Source organism: Rissa tridactyla, chromosome 2 (genome assembly GCF_028500815.1).
Source record: "Rissa tridactyla isolate bRisTri1 chromosome 2, bRisTri1.patW.cur.20221130, whole genome shotgun sequence".
NCBI lineage: Eukaryota > Metazoa > Chordata > Aves > Charadriiformes > Laridae > Rissa > Rissa tridactyla.
In genome coordinates, this window is record NC_071467.1 from 146088015 (window position 1) to 146115097 (window position 27083).

At 37.6% G+C, this 27083-nt stretch overlaps 1 protein-coding gene across 4 annotated transcripts in view; it reads left to right on the top strand.

Annotated features, from left to right (window-relative positions):
* The window catches only part of CACNB2 (calcium voltage-gated channel auxiliary subunit beta 2), a 258923-nt gene that overhangs the window by 197891 nt on the left and 33949 nt on the right, over positions 1-27083 (top strand). For all 4 annotated transcript variants that reach the window (XM_054193186.1, XM_054193190.1, XM_054193187.1 and 1 more), the window contains 4 exons: positions 14137-14259; positions 18686-18822; positions 20595-20671; positions 24620-24753. In XM_054193186.1, the coding sequence (XP_054049161.1) occupies positions 14137-14259; positions 18686-18822; positions 20595-20671; positions 24620-24753 (471 nt within the window). The remainder of the gene's footprint in view (positions 1-14136; positions 14260-18685; positions 18823-20594; positions 20672-24619; positions 24754-27083) is intronic.

Genomic DNA, 27083 nt, shown 5'->3' on the forward strand with positions numbered 1-27083 from the left:
CAATTAGTCCATCTTCCATATTTGCTGGCAGCCCACCATTAATTTTTCCAATCTGTTGTTCAGTCCCCTTATTTCAGCAATACTTTTAGAGCTTGCTTGTGAGACTGTGAGAGGAGCAAAGTTCAAAGCATCGCTCAGTCCAGCAGAGAGGGGATTCTCTGCTGTCTGCGTATTCTCCTATAGAAAGAAGTTAGGACTACGTGACGTATTTTGTTATAGAGGTTTTCCTTGGTTTTCTCCTGCTTTTTCCGCAGAAGGTTTTTTATTTTAATTGTGGGGGTTTTTTTCTGGAAACTGAAGTTAGCTCAACTGTTCTTCCATTTGTCATAGTCCTTTTTCCCCACTTACTGTGGCTCGAAGATCACCAGAGCAATACACGATAGCTGGAGTATAATTAAACCTCTGTCTCACCTGTGCTTTTCTTTCTCTACCCTTAATTTTTACTCCTCCATCATCAGGGTGGGCTTGGGGGGGGTTGGTTTTTTTGTTTGTTTGTTTAGGGTTTTTTTGTCCCGTCCCCTCCCCCGCCCCTGCCTTAAATATGCAGTAATAGTGAACTTCTTAAAAAGTGAAGACTGAACCAAATATACATGATATTTCTGCTTTGTCAGGAACATGGAGTTTTAGATTTTTCCTTTGTGTGGGAGAACTCTTTTCTTGGTCTGCTTTTTACTATTAACATACATAAAAAGCAGGAGGAAAAATATATTTTTAATATTGCTAACTAATTGTATATAATTTTATACTGATTTATTCCCCTATTTGTTGGTTCTATTTTATTCATATTAATTTCCCTTTCAGCATTCTTTCATAAGTTTCAGGTTATATACTTTCCACCTTTTTTTTCATATAGGTTAGTTTGAGCTTGTGCCCTTAATATTATTTCACTGAGGACCTGTCACTTTCCTGAACTAATTTTTTTCCTTGAGAGCTGCTTCCCATGGGAAGCAGTTATACTTGAGAATACACTGAAAGTACATTAAAATCTGCTTTCCTGGAGACCGTTGCATTCTCCTGTTATCACTCTTTCCTCACTGTTGGTGAGTTTTTTCCATTTCATGAGCACTTGTTTCCTTCCACTTTTATATTTTTAAACAGTTTCTACCAATTGGTTAGAAACAAACCTGGAAAAGCCCCCTTTATTTCGTTTTCTGCGCTTGTTGTTTCCAGCACATTTAAAGGTGTTACTCTTAACCCTGCTTGGCTCCATTCTCAGTAAACGTCTACATAGTTTCAATATTCCATTAAGACAATGATCTATCTTTATATGATTGGTAATTATTCAAATAAAATCTTTATCACCTTCTCCAGGCTTGATTGCTTATGTCTCTTCAATTTCCCTTCCTTGGCTTTTTTCTATTACTATTTTTTCTTAATTTTATCCTTAAATCAAAGACTTTTTAGGCTCCATCTCAGAGTGCATTCTGAACCTTAGAGAAGCTCTGCATATTTGTTATGCTAGGCAACATCTTTCTTTCCCTTTCCAGAAAATGTTATCTCCTTCATGTAAATGGTAATTATGCAAACTATCACACAGCTCTGTTTTGTTAATTAAGACATGATTTTTGTGGACTTCCAGTTCCTTTTAGTTACCATATTGGTGAGGACACAAAGTGACAACAAAAAGTAGTGTAATTTGTTTAGTGATCTGTAAGCAGGTGAGTTAATTGTCTTCAGTTATTAAGAAATGAAAGGATGCTGATTAATTAGGTACACGATCTGCATTGTTTCATGTGAAACCAACCTGTATAAACCCATCATGATATGATACGCTATATTAAATAAGTGTTATTTTACAATGAATAGTTTAAAACTTAAGCTAATGTTGCATTAAAGTAATATGAAAATTACAAAGCTGCATAAAGTTAACAATGTGTTTATATTTATTCTTTTCAAGTAGTTTTTATTCCCATTGTGCAGAAAAGGATTCAGTTTAGATGAAAACCAATAAAACATGCTTTTGTCTTCCAATATCTGACTCAAAAAATGAACAAAGCTGTAAAATCAAGTACTAGAAATCTTGCCTTTGATACCAATCAACCAATTAAAAAAATTATTCTTGTTAGCAAAGGAGAGTATTTCTTTGGGATGAAATACAAATGTAAAACAAGATTAAAATATATTTTTCAATAATACATACTGGTTTTATTTTGTCTCTCCATTCTCCATATCTTGTAAACAGGTTTTATTCACAAAAATAGAGTGTTTTAACAACATTGCAGCTTAATAGTCTACTTCTAAGCTTCACTCCAGTCTCTTAATTTCTTTTATTAATAGCCATAGTGTATTTCCATATTTACTTAAATTATTTTAAATTTAAAAAATAAATAAGGAGCAGAATTCTACCATGTGTTTTCCTTTACCCCCCAGTATCACTTTGTACACATGAGTTATGCCATAACGGCCATTTACAATCTTCTGGTTGACTACCAGCAATTCAAAAAGGATTGCTAATCTTCTTGGACTCTAGCCAAGCATTTTATATAATTTTGATACTAGAGGAAAGATACAGAACGTTAAATTTTTTCCTTTTAGAAACTTCAAAGTATGCAGAGTTCTAGTTGCTTATTAGCAAACCGTATTTGCTGTCCAGTGATTCTTTGTGTTGTGTGTAAATGGCGTTGGTGTACAAAGGTACATGATCGCATCACATCACAAAGGTGATGTACAAAGGGTATTGAGGTAGGCTTACATGCATAAAGCTGTATCACCAGATCCATAGTTAATGACATACATCAACTCTTTACAGCAAAAGGTACTTTTGGGGGAAAATAAGAAAAAAAACAAGGGAGAGAGTGGGGGGAAAAAAAAGGTAAAGGGAAACCGCCATTGACTAGCTGGAGAAAGAAGTGATGGGGTCCCCTGACGAGCATCCTCGTCCTCCTCTGGGTGTTTTCCCCTCTACAGCATGTGACAATGAGAAAGAAACTAAATTTTGGGTTTCTCTAATATAAACAAAGCCCTACAAAATAATGGGCAAGACGGTTTGGGGGTTGGAGGGGAAAGGGGTGATTCTCACACCAGTGGCAGTCGCTTCCCAGGAGAACCTGTTGCAACAACAGGTGAAGGCACGTAAAGCCCTGTGTAACGTTGAGCGTGTAAATGACAGCTACTTATGTACAAGATGCTACTACGTGTAATACCTGTTGTCTGTGGATAAAACAACTGTGTGTAGATAGGCAGCTGTATCACACAAGGGTGTTGTCTTGCCCTGGTGAGGCTGAGCGTGGGCTGCTGCACTTGCTTTGGTTCAGCCTAAGGAACTACGTCCCTGCATACGCACAGAAAATTCACTCCACTGAGCTGAAGAGAGTAAATTAAAAATGTCTAGAAACCCAAATTAGAATTCTTACTGCTGCTTTGCATTTTGATGCCATGACTCTTTTTCTTCCAAAAAGAAAATTGTTACAATTCTGTCACTTTGTTTTATGCTTTTCTAATAACTCTTGCTGCGTCCAACCTGGAATTAAACCTTAGCAGTTCTACAGCTATAATAAGAGTAAGGTTTATTGCCAGCTAGTGTTTCATCTGCTGGCTAGATGACTAGCTGTGCACCAGCTGTATAATATATTCTGTAAGGATATCATCATCACCGCACTTCACTCTTGCATCTCATACACCCACCAGGAAACCTGTTTTATCTTGTGCTCCGAGCAAGGAAGCCAAATGAAATGTCTTAAGGAAAAGTAAATAAAAATGTTAGGAAATATTAAAGAGAAGTAATTGCGTTTCTAGCATGTTACTGTGAGTGGTTTCGGACAGGAATAGGATGAGAACTCTCATAAATCTTTAGGTTCTGGTGATGGGCTACTCTTGGCACAGCTCAGTCGAAGAATGGCCCAGAGCCTGGCTTTTAGCCACTCCTGTGTTGGCTTCTCCCCTGCATGGTTCTGGCTGGTTCCTGTCTTATGTCAGAGAAACCCCAGTGTTGCTCTAACTTAACTCTAAATCTTTGGAGGATTTGTCTGGCAAAAGGGATCTCCAGAACATATGGGCAAGGCTGTGACTCTTCTTATAATGGGGCGGGAGAACTGCAGCACAACAGCAGCTCTGCTGGTGCTAAACTTTCTGGGAACTCTTCCATGCAAAGAGAAGGGTGAGCGCTCACCGGTCTCCCAGGTGTGCACGGCCACAGTGATGGCCAGGCTGAGGACTTTTTGCCCGAAGAGCTAAAGAAGGACTACAATAGGTACAGGAGGATTATAATAGATGAAGTTAGTGTCACAGAATTTATTCTTCTTGTGTTTATTGTTCTACGAAAATTAAGGTATTTGGCCTAGTATTTTTTATGCTTCGCATCATCTTCAAGTAAATTTTATTTAAAAAAAGAAAAAAAAGAAAAATTTCAGATAAAACTATGTTTCTGATTAGCTTTGCTTTAAATAGCCCTAGTTCCCAAGTCTCACAGTTCTTCTGCTTTCAGCAAATATTTGAGAAGAGCACAGCCAAAGTGTGCCTCAACTCTAGTGCTGTTCCTCTTACAGAGTATTAAGCAATTTGTAGTCTGTTAATTCTGCAGTAGAAGTTGAAAGGAGTTTTTGGCAGTGGATATAAAGATTTCAGTCATACTGACGGTGTATGAAAATGTCAGCATGACACTAGAAATGTATTACTTAAGGGATCTTTTTGTTGTTTGCTTTATTTGAACATAGAAAATTGCACATATGCACACAAAATGAAACTAAAAAAAAGCCAAACTAAATATACAATATCAGGTGCTCCAAAGCTAGAAAATGAAAGATGTTGGGTGGTTTGTGCTAGCTTAACTTTCCTTCCTGTGCAGATATATAATGCTACAGATTTTACCGTATAGTCTGATGATATTTAACAAGCAGCTGTTGAGTGTTTTGTTTCTCCCTTCTTGTTGTGGCCCATTGTTGTATTTTTTGCATATTAAGATTATTTACTTCTGTAATGATTTCTTGGTTTTTGGGGAGTTGTGCAGAAGCTATGTGAAAGCTGCACGAGCATTGATTTGTCCTTATACTGTTGTAGCTGGGCCGCTGAGTCACAGATTGAGATCAAAAGTTTCCATTAATGTTGACGGACAAATTTAAGAGACCTTTCATTCATAACAGTGAGTAGCGGGTAGGATTTGGTATGCCTGGACAACTAGGGATTGATGCTTCAGTTCCGTGCTTGCAGGGCAGAGGGAGGCAAAAAGTGATTCACGCCATTTTAAAAAAAGATAAATCATCCCTTAGAGACCGCTTGCCTTTCTCTGTTGAACTGGGTGAGCCTAACTCTTTCATGGCAAAAGTTAATCCATCAGAGGAGTGTAGGATACTGTAGATAGCTCCTTGTATTTCATAAATTCTTGAACTATCCCAAGGGGATATCCATCCTGCATGCAAGTATGATATAGTAGTGGGGTGGGGGAAAATGTGTGTCTATGAAGTCAATGTTTGTTCCATAATACTGTACATAATGAGGGTTAAGTTAAAGATACCACCATTCCCCTGTGTTTAAGGTACTTCCATTTTCACTTTTCTTAAGTTTGGGATGCTTAACTTTCAGCTTTAATTAATGTTCTTTTAGCACAGCTTTAAACGTATGTGCTCTGTGTTATAATTCTGTAATCTGTATCTAGGCTGTCAAGGAGATTTGCAGTAGAGATTCCATTTGAATTTATACATGACAAGTATCCCAGTGCAAGACCTACAGAAACAATAGGTACTCAGTTGAAGAGTAGGATAGCATAAGCTTTGTCCATAAAATGTAATTATGTGAAAGAGGCAGGCACATTGAATAAGCTTAGTGCTTACCACGTGCTGAAATAACTTCTCAGGTTCTGTTTAGCGTATTAATTAAGAGCTAATATAACATTTGACTTTTCAAACTCTAAAATATCATCCTTGGAATATATATTCCTATAACTCCTAGAAATAGAGCAGTCTAGCTATGAAATATATGTTTCTAATAAAGGAAGAGTTTTTCCGCATAGTTTCCTAAAAAACACATGCCTAACATATTATGTAAAAGTGAAACATTTTAACAACATTAACCTTTGGCTCTAGCAGTCATGAAGACTTTCTGATCCAATTGAAAAAATGAAGTGCAAAATTATTTAAATATTGAAACTAGCAATAAAACTTGTATGCATAATACTGAACTAAGTAACGTTTTCAATGATGTAGCTTTTTATCAGGAGCTTTTGGTAATACTATCTAGATTTTTAAGCAGCCATTGCATTGTTGATTTATTTAGTGTTTACTCTAGCTTGTTGTGTCATGGATTTATGCTTTTCCTGTAGAATTTTTGTTTGTGAATAGCTTGAAAATGTTGCTGCAGTTCTTTTCTCTATGTGAACCTCAATTTAGCCAAAAGAGCTAACATCTACTAAAATGCTGTCTCATAAGCTTAAAATGTCTCATAAGCATAAAATGTCCTCACTTGTGACATTGAAAAAAAGAACTTGAAATCCCAGCACAGTATTTTTATTGCAAACGACAGTTTTCATCTGCTGGGTTTTGCTGCCAGAATAAGCATGTTTTCAGTAAGCACAAACAGACTTCTTCAGCTGTGCCTGTTTCCAGTTGTTCCCGTTAACTCCCCGAGTGGGTGGTACCGAAGAGCCACCTTTCTGGCACACTTGCATGCAGACAACACGCGGCCACCGATGAGTTTTGGCATTATGCTCTAATAAAAAAAGACCCCGCTCATATGAGAAAGCTCCGTGTGCGTCACTGAAGCTATTTCAGTCTTTGCTGCCTCCTGAGCTGAATGTAAACCGACATCGGTGACTCTCTGTTCAAATACGATTTCGTAAAAGGAAGTAGGAAGCATGACTTTCAAGCTGTGTGTGAAGATGAGCTAAAATAGTAACAAAAGTATCTCTAGAGAGTATGAGAGGACCAAAAAAAATTCTTCCGAGCCTACCTATTGTTAAGAAAAAATGGATCCGTCAGACTCTCTTTTGTACCAGCTGGATGTGTTAAATTTTCCTTCTTTAACATTGAGAGCGGGCATTGCTGTAGCAGACATACCAAGGAACTGGAAGGATTCAGAGATTTCCTCAGCGAATTTTACCAATGGGCCTCAATCCTAAGGAAAATCACACGTAAGCATTAATAGACGAGTTTCCGTGCAGCGACACTTAGGGCCTGCTTAGAGAGTTCCAGAGGAAGGCTGATGGAGGCGGTGGCTTGTGGAATGGGCAGGTCTCCTTGCTGGCCGCTCTTGCAGGAGGGTGCTCGTTAGTGTCGGGCGCCGGAGAGCAGCAGTTGTGGTGTTTTCCTAGGCAAGAATTTGGTGAGCCAACCCTTTGTAAGGTAGCAGTGCAAGCACCGGTAACGGCTGCGTATAGTTCACATTGCCATAGTTTTGGAAGTAGACGGTAAAATGTACTCAGATCAAAGAATTTCTCAGTGCCTGAGTCAGTAATGAAGTTTGTCTCCAGAACTATGTGTTCTGGCTGACCACTTCTCTCCCAAATCCCTCAGGAGAGCTCTGTGCTATCAAAACCCTAAATAATTCAGAAGAGTTTAAATCTCATTACACCGTTGTTGTACTTCGGCTGCTACTTATTAACTACAATTTTATTGTGCTTTATTCTCCCACTGTACTTTTGTTTTTCTCCTGCACTTTGTTGGAAGTGCCGAGTACAACACCTTGCACAGGGAGGCACTAATCCCAGACTTGAGCCTCAGGCATTGGATGGTTATGAGGGCAGTGCCAGCTGCTGTAGGAAAGTAATACAGCTTAACCTGAAATAAATACACAAACACGCTCAAAACCCCCAGCCTAGTGGTTAACCCCCCCATCTTTTTAGACCACTTACAATGAAAGCTGGAAACCAGTGATTTTTCAGTTGTAGTAACATTTCATTTTCCTTGTACTGGAGTATAAAGTTTAGTATTTGTTGTCCGTTATAGATTTTTATGTCCCTCCCTCATAGATGTATGAATGAACCATAGTTCCTGTATGTTTTTTTACCATGAGGGTGTTCAAATACTGGAGCAGGATGCACAGGGCGGTTGTGATGTCCATCCTTGGAGGTGCTCAAGACTCACCTGGACACAGCCCTGAGCAGCCTGATCTAATGAGACCTGCTTTGGGCAGGCGTTGGATTCGATGGCTTTGGAGGCTCCTTCCAACCTCGATTATTCTGTAGTTCTGTCTTGCTACCAGACTTGTTTGATGCGTACACCCACGCCAATAAAAGAAGGCCTAATCTTTGCTGGGAAGTCATATTATTGATCGCTACTTTTAGTGACAGCAGGTATACTCTCGTTTTCTATTGGGACATCTGTGAATTGGCGTTGCTTCCTTAGCGATGAGATTGCTGAGCAGATGCTATTTTTAGAGACTGGACAATAACTTACCTGGAATGAGGCTCCAGCAATAATCAGCATTTAGGATGTAAATTTCCTATGAATTGTTTGTGTACTCAGGTGGGTTGGATTATTGCTTCTTGAGTAACAGATGTATTAGTTGGCGTACAAAATAAAAAATTTAAAATAGGAAAGTTCTTTTATTATTTTTGTCTATTTTTCCATTCTTGAGCTGCTTTTTGTGACAGTATATATTTCATAGCATTGTAAATATCTTTAAAATAATCATGAAAATCATTTCCTTCTGTAAAACATCGAGGTTTTGAGCTGCTTTTGCTTTATATATTTGAATCTTAGTCAACAGCAGAGCAAAATAATGTGACATATTTTAAGGCAGCAGTTACCAGGCCATCACATTTCTATTGATCTTTGTCCCGTGTGGGTTATTAATATTGCTTATGGCCCAAACACTGTGTACAAGGGCTACTCTGTGGAAATAGTGCCAAACATAGGTCATCGTTTGACATATTTGCTTCCTACCAAGACTACTAATGAGAAGTTCAGGAGTGGTATCATCTTTCCTCAGCTGAAAAAAAATTGTGTGGTGTTTTAAATTTTCATGAGTGCAAACTTGGTAGTGTTTTGAGAGAGACCCATTATCTTCATTACCCAAGAGAAAAATAATTCCTTGCTTTCAGGATAAAGTTACAGGCAGCTGTGAAAAGTGGATATGATGAAGGATGTATAGCATTATGTATCAACAGTGAGAGAGGAGACTTGTTTTGAGACAAATTTTCCGAACTTTAACACGGAGGCCAATGTCGACAAGCACTTTGTCAAAATGATAACTGGAGTCATTTCCTGAGTCAGTTCTTGACTTAGATGATCAGAGGGCCCGAGCACCTCTCCTATGAAGACAGGCTGAGAGAGCTGGGGTTGTTGAGCCTGGAGAAGAGAAGGGTCCAAGGAGGCCTTATAGTGGCCTTCCACTACCTTAAGGGGGCCAACCTAAAGGAAGGATGAGGAGGGACTCTTTATCAGGGAGTGTAATGATAGGACACAGGGTAATGGCTTCAAACTGAAAGAGGGTAGATTTAGATTGGATATCAGGAAGAAAGTCTTTCCTGTGGGGGTGGTGAGGCACTGGAACTGGTTGCTCAGGGAAGTTATGGATGCCCCATCCCTGGAAGTGTTCAAGGCCAGGCTGGATGGGGCTTTGAGCAGCCTGGTCTAGTGGGAGGTGTCCCTGCCCACAGCAGGGGGTTGGAACTAGATGATCTTGAAGGTCCCTTCCAACTCTAACCATTCCATGATAAGCTGCCATTGCCATCACAAAAGATGCGTTCTGATCAGCATTCTGTTTTCATGTCAGCTGGTGTAAATGCTTGGGGGATGTGTGGGAATGATGTGATAGAGTGAGAAATGAGATGGATCAGAGACCCTAGATCCTCATCACCTACTGCTGAAGAAAGTAAAGGCAGCCTTAAGCCTTGCTAGTATTTCTGTAGCCCCAGAGTCATTGTTTCACGTAGGACAGCCTCAGGTGTAAATGAAAGTGGTTTGGAGAATGCTCTAATCTGTTTTCTATATTCTGGAAGTGGATGGGGAATAGAGATACCTCGATTATCAAACAACATTCCCAAAATTAGTGGCCGTGAGGGAGATGACCTGTTCTGTAAGCAAATTCTGTGTCAGAAAATTTCCCTCCTTGGCTGGGAACCCCAGAGGCTATATCCACTGGTTTATCGCACAACATAAAAAGTCTAAAATGAGTTATAGGGAAGAAAGGGTCCTGTCATGTTTTAAGTATATTACTAGAAAACAGATTGTATTATTTTGCTCTGCTGTTGGGTGAAATATTTCTTGAATACAAATTCAGCCAAGCAGGTGCAAACTCGTTTAAACTGACTGAGACAGATACAATGTGCAAACGCTCGTGTATGGATTGAACACAAGTTAGTCATAAAACAAGAGTGAGGGAATATAAGTAGCAGAGTATAATAATACCGTAAATCATATTGACTTAGTAATGAGGGCTGGAGTGAACAAGTATAAAGTGAATATAACTTGTGAACCAAAAGGAAGAAGTGAGATCCAGGTGGAAAAAGAGAAAATTAAGCAATGTCTCCCTCATCCCACTTTATGTTTATTACTAAAAGTCTACAGCCAAAGTTGGTTTAACAGTTGGTGAATATGTTTTCATTGATTTATTTCTCAGTTTAAATCAGGAGCTGAAATTGGTTCGTGAAGAGCTCCACTCCAGAGTGTGTTCCTTGCTGCCCTAGTGATACAGATGGTGGTAGTGTTGATGGTCTGGTTATTGTTCTCCTCGTAGAGTTATTTCGTCTCTTGAATGCTGTTTTTTTACAGGGGGGAAAAAGGAAAACAAGGTGGAAATGTTATTTCTGAAGATAAGTGAACTTTTTCAGGCTACGCTGTTTCTCTTGAGAGAGATGAAATGTTAAACTGTTCAACATCTGGGAGCATCTGTCCTTGTAGTGCAGTCTGTGGATTAACTCGGTGCTAAACTGCCATCACATTTTCATGGAGATTTAGAGAATGAACTGAAAGTGCTTAACTGCTTTGACCCAGTCTAATTTTAGAACTGTAGAATATGTAAGCAAACGCTAGATATATTTTAAAATATACATACGCATAAGTTAAAAAAAAATTTTTTTACATAAGGCCCTAATTACATAACAACTGGAATTTTTTAGCTCAAGACAATGTAGCTTGAGAAAAGAAAAAGTAATTAATTTGTCAGTTCTGTGAAACTTTCAGAATTATTTATTTATGTAAAAAGGCTAGCATTTAACTTTTATAAATTAATTAGTTTTAAATATTCAATTAGATGAATTATTGTAGTCTAATCCCATGGTAATTCAGTCTCGCTTTCTACCAGTACGACAAGTATCTAAAATGGGACATACCGTTTCTGTGAATCTCTGTAGCTCAATGTTTTGCTTTGTTTTTCTATACAGAGTTTTACATTAATTTTTTGATAGCAGAAAACGACAGAGGATTTTTCCCCTGCTACTTCTTTTTCATGTTAAGATAGTTCTGGAGTAGTTCCCATTTTTCTCTTTTTCTTGGGTAGTCAGGTGTTGCCCTCTAAGAGGAAATTTTAGATCACTTCTAAGAAGTATGTCAAGGACATTAACTTTCTGAAAATGTCTGTTTATTGCAATGCAGCAGAGATTTTAAAGTCTTTAGTCAGCCTAAAGTCTTTCATCCACTGATACTATTAGGAGTAAGTCACAATACTCTGTTGAGCGTTTTTTATATTCGCTAGAGGATATAGCAAATGCAAGAATGGATAAGCAAGCATATCATCCCCCCTATCAGTGTTTGGCAAAGATTGTTCCTTAATATTTCCATTCTTATTCTGAGATACATTTCTAAAGTGACAGTTTACTATGCTTTACAAAAAAATCATTGTTAACAATGAATGATTTATTCCATGCTGTACGATTTAATGATGAAGTATTGTTTAGGAGATTTGACAATTTAATGCTTATTCATATCTGTATCTTCAGTATTGAAATGAGTAATAGCATAGAAAGAGTCAATCCTGTTAGTCTGTAATTTTTAAATTCAGGAAAGTTGTGCGGTTTTGTATGAATATTAAAACCCAGTAATTTATTTTATCTCTTATTTTTACGAAAGATACAGGATATCACTGAATTCAGTGCCCGTGTGACTACTTTTTTTCTTTGCGGCATGCCTAGTTCTGTAATAGTAAGCTGACTTTTATGTAGGGTAACTGAGTGCTAGTAACAGCTGAGAGAATTGTAGAGGAGCTGAATCAATATGAATTTGAGCTGCGAGGAAGTGGACATACCCATGTTGTGTCAACACGGCAATGTCTTTAAACTGATGTGGAGGAATCAACACATATTTGGGGTGATCATAGACCATGACTATAGGCAGTTTAAATAAGTGCCTGTTTAAATGGTACCAGTTTCAGTCTTCAGAGCCCTACCTTTCTTAAGATTCTTAAGATTTTTTCCACTAATTATGAAAGAAAGAACGGACAGAATAAAGACCTTTTCCAATAATTTCCTGATCATCTTTTTGTACAAATACGTAGTTAGATCCAGAATACCACATAAACATGAAGCCCATTCTGCAGTCCCCTTCCAGAATTTATTTCTGTTGAAACAACCTGTTTCATTTCTGGACACAGAGGTTCTCTTGACCCCATTGTTATGAAAGAGCTTATTGTTTCTCCTTCTAAATTGAAAAGTCTTCCTAGAATGTGCACTTAGATGCAAATTGTTTGACTGTGGTAGTTCATGCAAATACAGGCCTATTTAAAGAGTTTTAAACTCTGCTTTATTGGAACCCTGTGGCTTTTACAGCACATTAGACCTAAATTAAGCAACAGGGAACTTTCTCTCCCTTGATTTCCAACTGTCCTTTCCAGGCCAGGTGGCATGATATTGTCTTTAGAATTATTTATATATCTCCCTTGTTATTTTATCATGTATTTTAATGTGGCAGATTTCTGTCCTCTAGCACTATGCAAGTTGTTAGAGTAATCCTGGATGGAGCAGGCAGGCATTTTTGGTAATCAGAAAAATATAGCATGATTTTTGGGTTCTGGTATTCGGGTTTGCTGTCATGAAGTAGGGGATACATTTCATATTCTCTTTTTTGAGAATAAATGGAAGCAATTCCTCACATAGGAAATGAGATTTTTTTTTTTTTTTGCTTGTCATCTCAGAAAAATACCATATTTTTAGCCAAGCCAAAGTGATGATGGATACCAACGAATAAAGCTAAAATTGTTCTCTGGTAAAAGTTTTAGCATATTTTAAGAAGAAAAGTTATGTCATGCCTTCCTCAATAACTTGTGAGCACCTCTGAGACTCAGTTCATGTCTTTAAAAATATTTCCCCAGTCCTAATGTGTAGGGACTTCAGGCTAGAGCAGTGTGGAAGATTTTGGCATGAGCTAAAAGTTTAGCCTGGGGTAGGACAACAGTAGGTCCCGTGGATAGTGTGTGATATCCTCTGTTGGGAGAGCAAGCTCAAGGTGTTGTTTGACGTAGAATAAACCAGAATAAAGGTTGTTCTCTGGTATTCTGGTTGCACCTCTGAGAAGAGGAAGGCTTCTTATAGCAATAGGCTGGGCTGAGCTGGATGGCAGCTTTTACTGCCTGTGCAGAAAGGTGTTCATCACTGGTGGGGTTTGGAAGGAGAAGCTGTGCAGGAGGCTGGAGGGTGGCTGTGGGGCCAGCAGGGCCACTGACTCTTCCTGCAACTGCTTCTTGAACATAAAACTTGTGAAAATCACGTAACTCACTGGTATCAACTAGCAGTATAGTATGAATTATGGGAGCCAGCACATCTGTCTGTGGCTGGTATTTGGTGATGACCGGGCGATCTGAGGGCACATTACTGTGCTCTCAGAATGGCTCCGCACTGAGATGTCTGGCTTAGGGGTCACTGGCAGCTGCTGACACCGCTCCTCTTCATTTGTGATTTCCTTGGAGACTACATGGGGGCTGGCACTTGCTCATGTGTAGCTCTGGGCAAGCACAGCAGCAGAACTGCAAGCTGAGCATAGTATATGGATTGCCAACTAGTTTATGGTTTCTAATTGCTGATTTGATTTATCCCAAATGAATTCAGAGCACAGGTAGCTAGAAAAAGCCTTATATTCTGTCAAATGTGTTGATATTAAATAGCTGAGGTAAGTAAACACGACACTGATATTCTACAGGGATGCTTTAAGAGTTCTCTGTAATTTTTATTATTTTAAAAAGATAACTTACAGAAATCATCCTCTGTGTATACATTTCTACATATGTCCGTGTTTTTGTGAGGGAAATCTTCATGCTGTTTTTTTTGTTTTGCAGACAAAACCTGTTGCATTTGCAGTTCGGACAAATGTTGGGTACAGTGCAGCTCACGATGACGATGTTCCAGTCCCAGGCATGGCCATCTCATTCGAGGCTAAAGATTTTCTTCATGTTAAAGAAGTAAGTTAAACTAGAGGAGTAACTGAATCTCTCTTTAAGCGTCCATTTGAGTAATAGTGCTACTATTTCTTAACGTTAAGATAACACTTCACGCTGTCAAAGCACTATACAAATGTTATATAAATAAGGTAACATAAGGAACTGACTGTTCTTTGAAATACTATTCTTATAAAAGCAATGGCACAAAATCCTTAAATTAATGAAGTTTGGAAAGCAAGTGCTTTTCTTCTCTAATTCTCCTCTATTTAGACCTTTAAAAATCTACATCTGCATATTCAATAATATAATATTTGTGGGTTTTCCCATTCTAGTACTCTGAGGGTTCATTGTGATTCAGCAACCAAGGGTTGATTCTCTTTTATTTGTGTGACTGAATCTCAATAAACCTCAAAATCCTCAGTTCTCCATTTTTTCACTGAAGTTACTTCCCTGTCACAGACAATATTTTGTTAACAGTTACATTCTGAAGAACTGTTGTGATGTTTCAAGACGCACATAGCAACTGTCACAAAAGGCACTTCGTGTTTGCAGCGCTGTTTTTCTTTTCCTGCAGTTTGGCTTTGAAAATTTTAAGTTTTTACAGTTTCAAACACCTAAAGTCATTTTCTTTCTCTGCTTCTTGCAAAATAGTCCAAATCAAATAACTTGGCAGCTTTCCCATACAGACCCTCCTTAGCAGCCCACTGCTCTCTTCTGAATGATTCCCTCATTTTACCATATTTTTCAGCTTCTGGTCATATTCCATTGTGTTTTGCCACAAAACAGTCCATCTGGAAATGGAAATTTATAGCAGAAGAACTAGAAAGTTAGCTTAAGGATGAAAGCTACGTAGCCGTGCATTTGAAATTATATCTTTGCCCCATTTTAGATTATGGAAAAATCCCTCGGTAGTTATGACTGATGATGCACAACGATTTTGCTAGTGCAGGTGCTTTGCCGGAAACAAGAAACATTCCTAATATACAGGTAGAAATACAGGTGGACAGAGACTAAGGAAACACAAGAAATGGACTTCTAGTGCCTTCGTACTGATGACTAATGATCATCATTTTCCATATATATCAAACACACAAAAAAGGGATAATTTGGATTCAAACTGTATATAGTGAAGGAAATGCGTTTTCTGTCTGATGATAGCGCAAAAGAATTGCTCTGCTCTGTTTTGTGACAAAAGTAGAGATGAGCAGGCACAGAGTCCTGGCAAAAGAAAACCATCGGCATTCTCCGGTGAGTCTGTGAGCACTGGAAAATACGGCTCAGATTGGTTAGATTAAATGATTTTGTATAGTCATCTATTCCATCCGCATTTCAAATGATCTGGTAATCTCAGACTTCACATCAAGGCTTTCCCCTGTTTCCATATGAACCAGAAACACAGTGTTAGCAGATTTTCTGTTACAATTCACGCTTTTTTCCTCACAGCATAGCTTAGACTCAGATGTAAATATGCATAGGAGAAAATGAGGAAGAAAAAGTTTCCTGAACTTTTCTGGATTTCCAGAAGTGCCTTGAAAGGAAGCTTAGCTCAGCTGAGTTGTTATATTGTCCATGGTTGCGTGTAGCACTGAGGAATGGAAAAATAGATGAAAATGTTCTTGCAGCTTCAAGTGGAATGGAGCAGGCAGCCTGCACTGATTGCCTTTAAAAACACCCGGTTTTCTCTCTCAGCAGTAAAAGAAAGTTGACCCTCTAGTGGAGCTAGGGCAGAGCTGGGTTGTGGAAGGGACCCTGCATCTGGGCCAGGTTCACTGCTGGGATGCAGAGGTGGGAGGGGACCCGCAAGGAGTCAGACTTGAACTTGGACTCTCTGGTCCTGACTTTGGCAGTGCCTGTGGCGTCTGGGAGCATTGAACCTCTTCAGGAGGGTGCCCCGAACATCGGCCCTTCATTGCACAGCTGCGTCCTTCCCCTCCATCTTCCATGGCTATGCCCTGCTCACTCTCCAGGGCTCTGTATCCCACTGGATATCGCTCCTTCAGTAACTTTGGGGCTCCCTGTAGTTAATACTGGGAGAACTGAAATGTCCAAACTTTATTTATGCAGATGAAAAGTAAAGGAAACCATATTTGACTATAAAATGCATTATTGTTTTTATATTTTATACCTAACTGGTTGCTAGACATAAAGAAATCTAAGTTAATCTCCAATAACTTTTGCCTGCATCGTAATGCCTTATTGGATCAATGCTGTCTCTGTGAGGAGTGTTCTCCAATTTGTGCTTCTGAGAGGGCTTAAGTGAGGAAAACCTTAGTTCAAAATCTGCATGGGCAATGGTGAAAAGTATTGCAGTGAATGAGTGTGAGGGAAATTTGTTTTCATGATTAGGTTACGTTCATTAAAACTCAGTACACGTAAAAATGAAGTGTTCCTTCCTGCACGAAGAAATATGCGCCGCATTATAGTCACTCCTGAATCTTTTGAGGCTTTAATGCATGGCCGTAATTCTGCTTTGCATTTAATTCTTATTTGTGTTTCCCTTGGCATTCCAAGCACAGGTGAATTACAGAGAGTCACTCACCCCAGCCAGCACCTCGAGAGCTGGACACCTCGCTACCAAGATTTCCGCTATTGCTTTTTAAAGTTAGAAAGTATTATGTGTGGGTTTATTTACTTATAAAAGTATCTCATCCTCCCTTTCATATACTGATACAGCATTTGAGACTTTGCAGGAATGAATTCCACGTGCTTATCTTTTGTTATTTATTTTTGTATGAAGAAAGAATTCCTATGGATTTGTCTTTTCTATCAATTATAATAAAATTAATGGTGTTGCATAGTAGTCTGTTGTACTGTAGGGCAGCATAAAAAAGTAGTGTCTGTTCAGATTTTAATTTAATGGTGCTTTTTAATTATCTATCTCTTCCTTTTATCAAGTTAATGCAGACTTCATATATACCATAGAGCAGATCCATATAATGACAATCTCCATTGACCCAATTGCTACAGTCTTCCTCCACCTGTATTATCCTACAACATATTTAAATGCAGGTGCATATCTTTAGTTAGCATTTTGCAGTGAAAGGCTATGATTTTAATAATGTATTTCAGTTTAATACAGCTTTGAGAAACTACTATTCCAGATTAGCTCCCTATTAAATGTTGGTATTTTTACTCATAAAGGCATCCCATTGGATGAATGTTATAGATCCTGTTATATTTTATAAGCTTAGAAGTGACTTTATTTTAATCTTTATTTTTTGTTAGCTAAATATCTTAAAGTTGGTTTCAAGCATAGCAACATGTCTATAGTAGCCAAAATGAAAGATAATACTACAATTTAGGTTGTGTATCATTGATCCACCAGCATTGTACTCTCACTGAAATTAATTCCTTTTTATGGGAGCCCACACATTTTACATGTTTTACTCATAACTGTACACTTGTTAAAACTACTTGTTAAATAATTAAAAGTGCGCTATAATATCAACATTCATAGCTTCAGGTTCAAGAAGGCAACTTCTCTTTCCATTCAGACGTTTTCAGTTTCATGAATAATCCAAATTATCCAAAATTCATATTTGACAGTAGTTATTCCCGTGGAACTCCTGGAGTATTGCATGTGGGGCCATACGTAACAGTGACCTATTCTCATCCAAAAAAGGTGAATAAAGGAAAAAGCAAATAGTTCTGCTCTACAGACCTCTGCAAAATAAACAAACAAAACCCCCTGTGTGTGTATGAATAAATACTATTAAGTTAGAGTATTCATTATCTCATATTTCATATAGCAGAAATTCAGTTAATTGGAGTATTTTCTGCATTTGTATAATTGTACATTTTTTTAGTTGTCCAAAGATATCCATTCCTTGTGGATCTGCCATAGTATGTTTAAGATGCAGATCACATGAGCCGTATGCAGTAGAGCATATGTAAGCAGCGGAACGTAGTCATATATCAGAAGATTTTAGTGAGTTCAGAGAAGCGGGAGAGTTTGAGAAGTAGTATTTTTTATTTAAAATAGAGAACTGAATATAATGGAATAAGAAAAGTAGATTATTGCAGAGCTGTAAAAAATGTTGCAGTGGGTAGGAGCAGATCAGAAGAAATCTCAGTTTCCCACCAAGGAGAAACATCAAGGAAGAACAAAAGCAGCTCTCATGTATGAGGGGAAAAGACTGTGAAGCACTGAAAACTAAAGATGATGAAATGGATGGAAATAACAGCTGGGGAGAATCATGAAGTCTATGAAGGAAGGTTTCTGCTGAAGTACTGTAGCATTTTAATAATTTGCAAGGTATAATTATTTTAATGTATTTCTGAATATTACCACAATTCTTCATTACCATAATAACATAGTACACAGTGATGAACTGCAGGGAAGAATTACATAAAATGGCTTAGCTGCAAATCAAAAATAATAACAAAATAATCCCAAATATAGTAATTTCTTAGTACATGACTTTTTCTCTTTTTTTTTAATTTGTAGAAATTTAATAATGACTGGTGGATAGGACGATTGGTAAAAGAAGGCTGTGAAATAGGATTCATACCAAGCCCAGTCAAACTAGAAAACATGAGGCTGCAGCATGAACAAAAGGCAAAACAAGGAAAATTCTACTCCAGGTAATAACAACAAACCATTAAAAATAGTAGCGTTGACTGTGACACAACTTGGAAGTTAATGCTGTGTCTGCTATAGTTCTGTTTAATTATTGTAGTTGGCAGCTACAAACATTTTGAAACCATGAAGGACGCGATGTTTATTTACATAGTTAATGTCATTGCCATTTGAGAGAGAAATATTTAAATTGATGGTCTGTGGTGGCCTACAATGGCTATTATTCCATTTTATTTTCATAAAATATTTGCAAATATACGTTGCAGTTAGTAAATTTACTACTGCAAGCACAATTTTTGACCTACAAATCGATCTCCGTAAATTCTTTAACATTTGTTAGGTTTTCATCTTACTATTTCTAAACACTTTTAAAGCTGATTTTAGAAGTTACAGAAGATGTTAAGGTGAATTTATTTTTAAGCTGAAGCCAGTGCCTATTAGTTAGCTCAGGAAAAAAGTGTTTCGATCTTGTAAATTCATTACCTACAAATACAGCTTTTAAGAATACTGCATTTTATGATGGAAGTTTCATGTCAAGTCATTTGTTGTCACTGACTGCAGCCATCATTACATAAAAATAAAGATTCGGTATCTAAATGTGTTGAACAATACTGCAAGATGGTGATAATGTCATCTTTACTGTAGAACTCTTAATAAAGTAGTTTTCCAGTAAACACATGGGGAAGGAAGAGCCACTTAACTTCCTTTGGCTATGCAGGAAACAAATATTTCCATTATGTCTGAGCGGGATAGACCTGGAGTTGAGAAAACAGCTGGGAAGCATTTGGGAAGCCAGAAAGGCTTTCCTGCTTCAGTAGGAAGGGCAGCAGCGTTTGAAGAGCGTGTCTGCGCTAGGAGGAGAGCAGGGCGCTGCAGTGCTCAGCTGCATTCGCCAGCTGTGCAGTGCCTTCCCTGTGAGCGTGCTGTCCTCAGCAGGAGGACGTCAGGTTCCTTATTCTTCTCGCGACACTTCTGATTGATAGAGCCAAATCTGACCCAGTGATTCGGTCCCTTTCCAAATTGTAAAGGATTCCATTCTCCAGAACTTCTCGCTGGAGATAACTGTCCTGCACCACAAATGCATTTACTTTGTGCTTATTAATATTTTAAGATGGAGAAAGTGGAAACTAGTACTATCACATGAATTATTTGAAGAGTGAAGTAGCCTTTCTTACATTCTTCTCAGTGATTTTCTCGTTATGGTGACTGAAATAAAATGACTAAAAATATTGTTTTGTTTTCAAAATTTGGATAGGTTTTCACAAAGCAGAACTTGACAAAATGCTAGACTGCTTTGTCTTCATTTGAGAGACTTTGTTTTTTTTTTCTTAAGGGCTACCTTGTACTGAGACAACAAAAGAATTTGTACTTTAATTAAATTGAAAAGATGTTAGGCAAACACACTATCATTTTCATTAGGGAGCTATCAATAACTCTTCTGTTAAAGGAAAGAGATATGCTCACTGTCTTAAGAATTAGTAGAGTATTAATAATTATATATCAGTAGCCATATTAATGATTGGGTTGCATTAAGATCATGAGGTAGTGACAGCACATGTAGCAGAATGAAGTCGCACAGCAGAACAAGGAGCGTGACTGATGTTTGCAGTTCCTCAAAATGTACACACATTTTGTGCAAGACGTATATTTTATACCACTGCCAGAAATACTGTTTGTCTTTCAGCTAGCAACTCATTTAGAAGGCAGGTAATAAATAAGCTAGAAAAAATACCAAGCAAGCTATGAAACTTCAAACTAATTTGTTGCTTTACTCCAGTAAATCAGGAGGAAACTCTTCATCCAGTTTGGGTGACATCGTTCCTAGTTCCAGAAAATCGACGCCTCCATCATCTGGTGAGTAGGTCATGAACCCTTCGGTTTACAGACTCATACACCTAATCTGTTAAAATTTGTATACAATTAGTATTTTTTATCTTATTCCCTGTGCTTCATACGTATAAAGCCAGGTTGTTGCATTGCCCTGTAAGGCCGGTTCAGGTAGGTTTGAAGTAGTGGAGTCAATGCCAGCGAGTTCAGGCAATGATAGGGCTGTTAAGAATCCACAAAATTCCCTCTTTGCTTTTACCATGGTGTTTTATAGCAAAGGCACAATAAAATGATGAGACTGCGTTGCAGTAGGATAATTAGAGGTTTGGTCTGGTCCGAGCACTCTTGCTGGACAAGAAATACCTTCTGGTACAGGAGAAAATGCAGCAATAAGAATAAAAATTCCCAAGAGGCTTCTGCAGTGGCAGCAAGAACGGCATTATTTTATAATAACAGGAACTTTTAGTTTCACAGTTCCGATAATGAGGATGCACTTCACATAATTCTAGCATACTGGATATTTTTTGCCTTTTGTGACAAATTTTTGACAAATACTGTTTTGTATTTAGAGCATCCACAGACAGATATAACTTCAGTTAGGTTGGATTGAAGAGGTATGAAGCAAACACATGGCAAGTTGGTGGACGAAAGTGTCACTAGCTCCTTGAAAAAAGCATATCAGATTAAATCCCCCGCCCCCCCCCCCCCCCCCCCCAAAAAAAAACAGGAAAAAAAAACCCTACTAAATTCAGCTGCTGCATTGCTGGATGTTTTATCTTCTCCTGAGAGAGAAAAAGTACATTTTGAATACCTGAAATCAGAAAATATTAATGAATGTTGCTAGTGCCTTGTGTACTGAGGCAAAGACATGTATTTTCTAATCATATTAGTTTATATGGAGCCTGGTTCACAGAACAGGCACCTTAAAATGGTCCTGAAAATTTTGAAGCGTTTACATGGACGTTAAGAGAGAGACAGAGGAACTCAATCGAGTTATGGTGTAGCTTAATTTGATTAAATTAATTGAAAAATATATCTGTCTTTCTCTTGAAACCATGAATTTGTTTGTAAGAACCAACTTTATTGCAATTGCAGTTTGTTTATCAAAATTCCACTTAAGCTCCCTTCCTCCCTTTTTTATTGGAAGGTATATTTTTAGTTTACTAATATGTGTCCATCACAAGTCTTTAGAACACACCTTAATCGTTTATTTTACCATGGCTTTAAACTAACATCTTTACTGTTAAGGCTGCATTTTTGCAGTAGAAACTGTCCGTGGACCTATGTTGTAATTTTATAGTTAGAGCATCTGAAATGCCGTAATATTTTTTTGTATCCCAAAAGCACTTGGACAGCACAACATATGAAATTTTCAGAATATTGCACAGAATTTAGAAGTAAGAGAATGGGCAGCATACTTTGGGTACCAACTGACTGATTGCTAGCAGTGCTGTAATTTTCAATGCATTGAGTCATTTCTTCAGACAGTAGTTTTCAGAAACCTGTTTTTCTGGAGAAAGAAGAAAATCTGTTTAAATTTATTTAGTTACATTGAAGATTTGGAGAACATTTATGAGTAGGGCACATTACCTTATTCTGTGATCTTCAGATTTTGGGTCTGCAGTATTTTTTTTGCTTAAAGACATCCCAAGAAGGGTGAAAGAGGCATAGTTTGTGACTAACACAAGAACCCAAGTAACTTTGAAATACAGGTCAATTGTTATTCCCAGGCCTTCTCTTTTTGAAAGCATAATAAATGACAAACACATAAATTATTTAATGAGTTGAAGAGATTGTAAGTGAATAAGTTCACTTGATTTTTTGACTTTGAGTTGGGTATTTTATTTTGCAATATAAGCTAGTGCCACAAAAATAAAAAAAATAAAAAAAAACCAACAAGATGATGAACCAGTGAAAAACAAAGGAAAAGGAGGCTCATAGCCATCATAATAGTCAATATTATATTGATAGATTAATCAACCCATACAGTCCTTTTGGGCCACCAAGCAGGATGATAATAACGGTAAAAATTACTTTGAAAAAACCCAATGAACTAAATATTATTAACAATAAAAACTAGCACAGAAGATGTCAATATAATGTGAAGACTGAGAATGAAAAAGGAGATATTGATATCTAGCTGATGAAATGCTGCATTTCTTTTTTACAGGAAAAACCTAACAACCCTGACTTTTTTTTACTGGTGATTTTAGTTGAACATAGAACCGAAGGAGTTTTAATATGCCTTATTATGAGTGATTTATAGCATCTGCGCTGGCCTGTATTCAAGGAAAGATAATATGTTCTTTTTATACTTATGAAGAGGATGAAGGAACAGTGTTGCTAGAAGAAAATGTTACGTGATTTCTGTGGCTGTTTTTAGGAGCAGAAGTATAGAAACAGGCTGCGGATCTACTCACAGCCTTTCCTGGCAAGGGCAGGCTCAAAGGCACAGTTCTGTAACTCAAGGATTGTCAGGCATCATGGCATTAGATCTGTGGATAATTCAAATGGGAAAATATATTTTACTCAAACAGGAAGAGATCGCTGTCCCAAGTGTTTCTTAAATCAGTAGCTGTGTGTAGGCTTGACAGAAATATTTATTTGTTGCATAATTTAATAGCACATGCCACTGTGTTAGTTGATGTCCCACTCATCAAGCAGCTGAAAGCAGGTCACTAAGGTGGTTTCATAATAGTTTGCAATGATTAATTATGGGTTTGGATAAAGTCAATGCAAATGATACTGCTTGCAGATCTATTTAGAGTTAGATCCAGTTCGACGTGACGGCACGGCAAGATAAGTGTGTGTTACCAGTGTGTGTCAAGAGGTGGGTAAGGTCTTCACACACACAAGGGTGATGTTGTACAGCATGTTGGTGGATTGCTTTTGTGTATGTACTTGCTTTCTGAAGAATAATTTAATACATTACTTAAGATCAGGGTTGAGCATTGTAAACAAGAAAGCTGCTTCTTTGTTGTTGGGTTTTGGTTTGGTTTGTTTTGGATATAGTTAGCAGGTATCTGTTGGATTCAGCATTCAGGATAACGTGGCTTTGCATTTTGAAAGTATATTTGTTTCTGAGTTCATGATGATTTTTGCTTAAACTATTGTTACTCACTTGCTAAAAAGGGTAAATATTTTACATTTATGGTATGACCATTGCGTGCTGTATATTCTTTTGGGGTAGAGGTTGATCAGCGCTGGTTTATTGTATTCACTTCCATTTTGCCAACGCCTTCACTCTTTACAACGGGATCCAGGTCTCTGAGACAAGCTGGGGTCAATTTCCTCTCTTCTGCTGCCCATTCTTTTTAGTTTTCACTATTAGTAGGTTTGTTTTTATTATTTCTAGTAAATGTATCTAACGACTACTGTGCTTTTTTAGTTAAAATGGTTAAAAATGCCAAGTATAGTCCACCCTGAGGTAAATGTAGATGTTATTGTACCAATATCAGGCTGATTTTTGTCTTCAAAAGTGATTACTCTTCTGTTTCTTACTTTCCTATAGACGTGCTAGTGACATCTCAAATTTCATTTGTTGATACCCATTTTGAATTAGCGTTCATTCCTATAAAACAATTCAAATGTTGTTGGGCAAGTTCTGTTGTTTACATTGGTGAAAGTTTTACCTACTCCAGTGAACTAGTTTGGATTTACACTGGTGTAACAAGAACGAACTTGACCGTTTTGTAAGAGTAACTCTGTGTATGTCTGATGTAGCTTTGTAAAAGGGTATCAGAGGAAAATGTAATAGTAGCGGTTACAGATTGCCTTCTGTCTTCTAATCCTAATGTACTGCACCTTTAAATTTTTCCCTTTGTTCTGTTGTGTTTTGTACTCATGGTTGATTTTTTAGTTTTTATTTATTTATTACTCTGGACAGTTTTATTTTTCTTTACCTATTATTTCCTTTTTAACCTATCTTTACTTTCCCTGTCATCTGATAATTCTGAATTGTTTGTCTGTATATAGCTATAGACATAGATGCCACTGGCTTAGATGCAGAAGAAAATGATATTCCAGCAAACCATCGCTCCCCCAAACCCAGTGCAAACAGTGTAACATCACCCCACTCCAAAGAGAAAAGAATGCCCTTCTTTAAGAAGGTAACACCAACTTCCAAGCTCCCATCTGTCCACCTGCTCACCTGCACTGCGTCGCATTTCTAGTCCTGTTAAGTGTCTGCGTCCTTTGACAAGCCAATAACATGCATGCTTTGTTGTTCTTTGTTTCTTTTCCATGCTGCTGTAGCTAAGCAGAAGCAGAAATCGGTAAGTGTATATCGACATTACCTGTGTTTATCCTGCCACTGGCATCATTAGCATTATTACCTCAGATTAACAAAGCAGCTGTTCTAGAATTAAGGAAGACAGGTATCGAACTGTTAGCAGATCCAGCACATGAAAACAAACAGCCCCGAGTTCAGTGCATCCATGAAACTCTGCTACAGTACTTATCCTTTTTGATGGAATAATAGGACACACTTAGAAGGCCTTCTAAAAGTTTGAGAAATTAATTTCTAACAAATCCATATAACACACCTCTCTAGTGTATGCTTATTCTTTCTACCTCTATCTTTCTCAATTGTTTTTTCCCTTATAACTCAGTCTACTGGAAATCATTATTGGAATCAGATGAGATACTCAAATTGTACTTAAAAACAAATAGACAAAGTTGTATTTTTAATTTGGTCAGTATTTAAACTTCTAATTCACTAAGTGCAAAATCTGCAGGTGAACAAGACCAGTGGGGGACGGCAGGCTTGTTTTGACAGTTTACTTTGAATTTTTCCTGTTGTCATGCATAAGTTATCAGCCAAATGTTGTTGCCATCCATCAGTCAGACTTTTTTAGTATCTCAGCTATTGGAAATGGTACTGGTGCTTCCCAGGAGAGCCTGTGTCTCTCCGTGGATAACCCAGATAACTACAGAATTATGCAATTGGCATCCTGTTACAGCAAACTGCAGTACGTTTCTGGTATCTTTGCAGGCATAAGTTATCAAGTCATTAAGTAGCAGCCAAACTATAAAGTGAAATACCACATTTCTACTTTTTTGATTTTTGAATCTTTAATCTTCATATCTCTTATTTGTTTGTTTTTAACCACTCACATTTACAGGTGAAAACAGAGTGTTACAGTGCTTATAAGTAGTGCCAAGTGACACTGTTGCCAGTGCTGTGGGTGCTCTCATGTTTAGTAAATAAAACTTTTTTTCTCTCTCTCTCTTTTCTTCTTGAACTCTTTTAAATAATATTGGGACACTTCTAAAGCCACCGGTATTGGCTTCAGTAGGGTCTGTTAAGTACCATGTCATTCACAGCCCACTATGGAAATCAACAGCAGTTTCTTGCTTCTGAGTAATTTCTTATTTAATCATATTTATAACCAAGTATAAACGCTAAGGAAGAATAATACATGTTGACATGTATTGGATGCTGTCTGCATAAGCATCTTTGGAAGATGCAGCTTCTAGATGAACCACCTTGGACCTGGGTGGTGGCTAGTCCCATATCTCTTTTCATTCTGTGGTGCCTCTTTTCTTCAATATCAAAATCATTACTGGTTGTAGTCAGTTTTGTAATACTGACATTTACAGTAAATACTGGATGGGCATCCCAAACTAATCATACGTAGTCAAATGGCATGTGAGCAAAAGCTGTATGGTCAAAACTCTGCTAGTTTTTATTCACGTTCATATTTGAACTTGAATCTGCAAGTGAAAGCTATATAGCTCAATGCCAGCCCCTTAGAAAATATTAGATTCTCTAGTGCTGAGTTAAAGAACTTTAATGCTTCCATTAGATAACTTTTACTCAGTTTTCTGCTGACAGCTTCATTGCTTCAAGCTGTAAAAGTTAGAGGAAAAAAATGCCTGTTTCGACAGAACATATTTTAAAAATACCCCATATTCCATCAAATAAGGTAATTTCTGTGCCTTCCCTAATTTTCAAATAACTGGTTAACTTCTAACATGAATACCTTCAGTTGAGTCAGCCACATTAAGACAAAGATCTGTTACATCAGGACACTCATGCTTTAAGCCCTTACACTTCCATAATGAATTTCTCTTAGGATCTGTCTCTGATATGCTTATCAGATTGTTAGTGATATTAGCGAGAAGAGTGGAGGGCTGCATTTTGATACTGGCACAGCATAATTGTAGGGTTTGGCTTTGCAATGTGTTGAGTCAGATTCTGCACTGTGTGAAATAAATTAATTTCACATGCTTATGATGCCTTGGGCACTGGTATTCATTCTTATGTTACTAAGTATCTGGTGAAGTTACAGGTAACAAAAACCAAGATAAATTACGTTGAAAAACATTCATAAAAATGTTTTCCATGTTTTAGGCTGCTTTAGACTGCTGCTTGTGTAGCATTTTGTGCTGTCACTGTATTAATGTCTGTCTTTGTGTTTTTGTGTTTCGGAATGTA